The 6,000-nt window shown below is 39.3% G+C and overlaps 1 protein-coding gene across 1 annotated transcript in view; it reads left to right on the forward strand.

The window, feature by feature from the left end:
* The window catches only part of wnt7a (Wnt family member 7A), a 37,876-nt gene extending 32,113 nt beyond the window's left edge, over positions 1-5,763 (forward strand). The window contains exon 4 of the mRNA XM_033037196.1: positions 3,174-5,763. Coding sequence (XP_032893087.1) covers positions 3,174-3,653 — 480 coding nt within the window. The 3' untranslated portion in view covers positions 3,654-5,763. The remainder of the gene's footprint in view (positions 1-3,173) is intronic.
* Positions 5,764-6,000: the final 237 nt, after the last annotated feature.

Below are 6,000 nucleotides of genomic sequence, written 5' to 3' on the forward strand. Positions count from 1 at the left end.
GAAGGATGAGGAGAAACCTCATTGAAACTTACCGAATAGTGAAAGACTTGGATAGAGTGAATGTGGAGATGGTGCTTCCATTAGTGGGAGTGTCTGAGACCAGAGGTTAGTAGCCGCAGAATAAAAGCACATTTGCTTGAGACTGGCGATGAGAAGAAATTTGTTTAGTCAGAGGGTGGTGAATCTGTCGACTTCATTGCCACAGAAGGCTGTGGAGGCCAAGTCAATAGATATTTTTAAGGTAGAGATAGATAGATTCTTGATTAGTAAGGGTGCCAGGGGCTATGGGGAGAAGGCAGGAGAATGGGGTTTGGAGGGAGAGATAGATCAGCCATGATTGAATGGCGTAGTAGACTTGATGGACCGAATGGCCTAAATCTGCTCCATCATTTATGACCTTATGACCTTATGAAAGCTGTATGGGCTTCACTGACAAATCGGAGTGGGTTGTTCCATCGATCAAGTCTCAGGCTTACGGCAGGTTTGTTGAAGTCTGGAATTTCCCGCTATTGGAACGGCTGAACATCAATAATTCTAACACGACCTGTCGGTGACAGCCATTAAGATCTGCTCCCTTAACGTGATCCACAATTCACAGTCTGTGTGATGAGTTGTCCACGCTCACTTATGGGCTCTGATACAAGTTTTCTGACAAAATAGTTATTTTATGTGGTTTCCTAAGTGGGAAATTCAAGGTTCCATCCATTGCTGCAATTTACTGCCGTTGCAGGAATTTCCTCCTGTGTTTTAACAGTGAAGTGTTGGTAGGAATCAGTTCCACTCACAACCTGGAACAAAATATTTGAGACTGCAAAGCTCTCATAAGCATAATTCAATTATAAAAAAACAAAATATGTTTTTTTTTTCAATTAATGGCTTGGAAAAATATTAAATATTAAAAATAACTAATATTTATGTTAGCCCTTTGCAGCTACTCCCCTCCACTTAAATCAAAGCTAGGACCAATATCAATGAACCATTCGCCATACAGTTTAAGGATAAGTTTAACCATACAGTTTAATGATAACCATTCGCCATACGGGTCACAGTTTAAGGATAAGGGTGAAATCTTTTTGGACCGAGATGAGAAAAACATTTTTCACACAGAGAGTGGTGAATCTCTGGAATTCTCTGCCACAGAAGGTAGTTGAGGCCAGTTCATTGGCTATATTTAAGAGGGAGTTCGATGTGGCCCTTGTGGCTAAAGGGATCAGGGGGTATGGAGAGAACGCAGGTACAGGATACTGAGTTGGATGATCAACCATGATCATATTGAATGGCGGTGCAGGCTCGAAGGGCCGAATGGCCTACTCCTGCACCTATTTTCTATGTTTCTATGTTTCTATATCAGACATCCCGGAATGGTAATCACACATATAAGCAGAGTGACTTGGTCAAGTAGCATCATAAATATGGAATATGTGTTGGAAGTGGAAATGAGTACCTTATGAGAATGATGTGGTTGGCATTTCAAAAGCTTCAACAATAGATCAGACATTAACTTGGGAATTTACAGAAGTAACTGCCATTGTTACTTTCACCATGTAGCAAGCAGAAACATTTAACAAAGGTAAACAATGTCTAAACAATCCTGGAGTAGAAACATAGAAAAATAGGTGCAGGAGTAGGCCATTTGGCCCCTTCGAGCCAGCACCACCATTCAATATGATCATGGCTGATCATCTGAAATCAGTACCCCGTTCTTGCTGTTTCCCCATATCCCTTGATTCCTTTAGCCCTAAGAGCTAAATCTAACTCTCACTTGAAAACATCCAGTGAATTGGCCTCCACTGCCTTCTGTGGCCGGGAATTCCAGAGTAAGGGATTGGTAACTTTGCCATCGGCCTCCCTGCAGCATCTCAGGTATAGATACACTCTCTATCAATGAATGAATTTTCCAAGTATGTTCACATACAAGGAATTTGCCTTGGTGCTCCACTCGCAAGTGACAACATGATATACAGTGACAATTAAGAATGAAACATACAACATTAAACATTAATAATAAAACATTAATAATATATACAACACCCACGTGTTTAATATTCATAAATTACATGCTATTCATACATCACATAAGCATCATGAATTATGTATTGTACATTGATTAACATCAATGTGTAAGGCACACCAAGCTCCAGACTGAAGCATATGATGGTGTTAAGGGACTCTGGTGCTATTTCCAAAAGTGTTCTTTGCTGTAGTGGACAGCATCTAACAATTTGAACAGCAATTTGAATTTCCAGTCTTCTGCACTTTGTTGAATGAATATATTTTAAATGCTCCTCAGACATACACTGGATCTATGTTGAGGTGATCTTTGCATAATCCATGCTGGCTTCTAAATTGAGGTTATGATGTTGCAGCTGGTAAAGGCTGATCAAAGTCATCATACAAAAAATCTGTTACTAATTCATCACTCAAATATATTTATATTCATCTTGGAATATATGCCTGGCAGTAGTTTGATTAGGAATTAATTTCATCCTGGATAGAACAAACAAATCAAATATCAACATTGTCGTAGTACTAGAAACTGTACTAATGTTGTCAACAGATAATTAAGCATTGCCCAGGAACCTTTCATCATAAGTCTCTTTGTGAATGCACATGCTGTCATCCTGAATGGTGTGGGTAACTCAGCATTTTGTGATAATCCAGCTGAGTTGTAAAAGTTGTGTCCTTGACGTTCAATTGATTGTAATGTATGGTTTCCTGCAACTATTTGCTCTCTATCACTTGAGCGGCACGGTGGCGCAGCGGTAGAGTTGCTGCCTCACAGCGCCATAGACCCGGGTTTGATCCGGACCATGGGTACTGCCTGTACGGAGTTTGTACATTCTCCCCATAACCGGGTGGGTTATCCCCAGGTTCTCTGGTTTCCTCCCAAACTCCAAAGATGTGCAGGTTTATAGGCTAATTGGATTCTGCAAACATTGTAAATTGTCCCGAGTGTGTAGGATGGTGTTAGTGTATGGGAATCGCTGGTCGGCACGAACTCTGTGGTCTGAAGGGCCTCTTCCCTCGCTGTATCGCTAAACTAAAAATAAGCTTATATAATCCCATCACATAATGGGTACATGTAGAGTTCTTATAAAATTGGATCAATTATAAAAATGACTGATATTTTTAACGTGGGTCTGATTATATGTATTGCATTTCCTTCATTCCAGATCCTTGGAGAGAATATGAAACTGGAATGCAAATGCCATGGTGTATCAGGATCCTGTACAACTAAAACATGTTGGACAATGCTTCCCAAGTTCAGAGAACTGGGCTACCTCCTGAAGGAGAAGTATAATGAAGCAGTTCAGGTTGAACCAGTAAGGACGCATCGAAACAAGCGGCCGGTCTTCTTGAAGATTAAAAAGCCACTTTCGTATCGAAAACCTATGGTTACAGACTTAGTCTATATTGAAAAGTCTCCCAACTACTGCGAGGAAGATCCGATCACCGGGAGTGTTGGCACACAGGGGAGAATGTGCAACAAGACATCCTCACAAAATAACAGTTGTGACTTGATGTGCTGTGGACGGGGGTACAATACCCACCAGTATTCCAGAGTCTGGCAATGCAATTGCAAATTCCACTGGTGCTGTTATGTTAAGTGCAACACCTGCAGTGAAAGAACAGAAGTCTATACGTGTAAATGAAATTGAATCTTTTATAGGGAGGACAGCTATACCTCCAAAGGAAATATTCCTACGTTTGCACATCATCTCAATCTGGTGGCTGTGAGTTTGCAAAAATTGTCACGCTGTCTTATAGAATGCAAAATGCTTGAGGATCCCAGTCCAATAACAAAGCCACATCCAAAAGCCCATCTGGATTACAAAGCTGTAAAGCATTATCTCCATAAATATATCAGACAGAATTTAAATACACAAAAAAAACTTATTTCAATTAGTCAATTGAAACGAATCTAATAGTCTATTGAAATAAATCCAGATCTGGAATGAAAATGGCACAAAGTGAAGGGCCACAGTGAAATCAGTAGTAGCTTGGCTTCAACATAAACCTTTCAATATTGACAATAAATAGAAGCGAGTGACAATGCCCCTGTGAGAACCTCTGCTGAGAGTGTGGATTATGCAGATTTAGGCTTCTGCATTTGTGAAAAGCTTCTGCTTGTCTTGCCTGTCTGGATCTCACAGGGTTGGCTACAGCAAGTATTACTGTTTTCAGTTTCCCATTGACCCTGACTTATCAGCTTTTTCTTTCCTGGCACATTTTTTCACAGCCATTAAGAACACCATGGCGGACTGAGGGTGGGGTGGGGGTAGGGTGACTTGGACAGAATTACCGACTACACCATTAAGTAAAGAGTAATGACAATATTTAACAATATATTTAGAGAAAAGAAAAAAAAACCTAATATTAATTTATTTTAAAAGAACTCTACTTAACATGGGACACTTCTACAAATAAATTTTGTGAAATGATTTTGTTAGATGCAGCAAGAATTGGATTTGTTTGGCTGTATATATTAGATTTTGCTCAGATATTTCTAATAGTTGTGAGTGCAGGACTGTTCTGTGTTCTGCGCCATTGATTCTTACTGACAGAAGCAGGCATCTTTTGTAAATCTTCTCCTGTTTGCCTGCTGGTTGTCTGGACCATCAAAGTGAAGATGATCATTTTAAACATACAGAAAAAAAAATTGGTTATTTTCCACTTTGAATTATCAATTAATATAAACCATTTGAACTCAAGCAAATTTGATACTCCAGACAAACCCCATCATATGGAAAGGAACCATAGGTTAAGAGAATATATTTTGTAAAAGACTATTTTTATATGAATATTTTATTTATACTGTTTCTGCTTGTATAACTCTATAACCAGTACTTTTCTTAAACCATGCATAAAAGCTGTGATTATTTGTAATAGATATGAGAGAATTTAACAGCATTAAGACTGATTAGATTTTGGATAGACCAGCAGTCGCCCGGAGAAATTCAGATTCAAATAGTAGATGCATCAAAATGCACAAACAAACTTCCTTAGATTAGCTCTGTCAGGATGTGTGTGTACAAACTGGCTCATTATTGCATTTCAAACTGCTTCATATGCAAAACAAGAACAGGGTATGTAGCATCAACTTTGTTAGTTGGCTTGAATTCATGATTGGTATTAACTGGATACTCATTTCTCCCTTTCAGAGGGGAAAAAATAAATTGCTTCCCGCATGCGTCAGTCATTAAAATGTGGGGTTATGACTAGTAAATGTGCTGTGTGTGCTCTGAGATTAAGCTCCATATTGTGGATGTGTCAGAATGATTTTGTCATTAGCATTGCTTCAGACTGTGACTGTACAAACTGGAACTATGCACACTGTCTGATGCACACACATAACAGACAGAGCTGTTATCTATAACAACAATGAAAAGTGGTCTATTTCTTTCACAAAGAATGCTGAGAGTTCAAGAAAGTTTCACAAGAATACATTCAATGTTTGTAGTACTTTACAGCACAGGTAAATCGTGTATATTTATTTGCATGCGTACTGTTGCTAAATGGTCATTAAACTTTAAAGCTATATCATTTTAAACAAAATGGCATAAAAGTCACTGCACATTCCGCAGCTCAAAACAAAGAACACGCACATCAGATGTTATAAAATGTCCACGTTCTCCAAGCCAGAACACAGTGTCCACTTACAACCTGCCTGCTTCACAAATATTTGCAAGGTTTTTTAATGTCCATTATTTATATTGTTTCCTAGGGATTTTAGGTATATGTAATAAACTTACTGCAGCCTAATGTTCAATTTTGATAGCTGTCTCTTTCTGCAAAGGGAAAGTCAGTACTCTTGCACGTCGATGAAAAATTCATAATTAGAAAATTAAAAGGGGCGGCACGGTGGCGCACGGTGGCGCAATGGCAGAGTTACTGCCTTACAGCACTTGTAGTGCCGGAGACCCGTGTTTGAACCCGACGACGGGTGCTGTCTGTACGGAGTTTGTACGTTCTCCCCGTGACCGCGTGGATTTTCTCCGA

The sequence above is a fragment of the Amblyraja radiata genome, chromosome 18, assembly GCF_010909765.2.
Source record: "Amblyraja radiata isolate CabotCenter1 chromosome 18, sAmbRad1.1.pri, whole genome shotgun sequence".
Taxonomy (NCBI): domain Eukaryota; kingdom Metazoa; phylum Chordata; class Chondrichthyes; order Rajiformes; family Rajidae; genus Amblyraja; species Amblyraja radiata.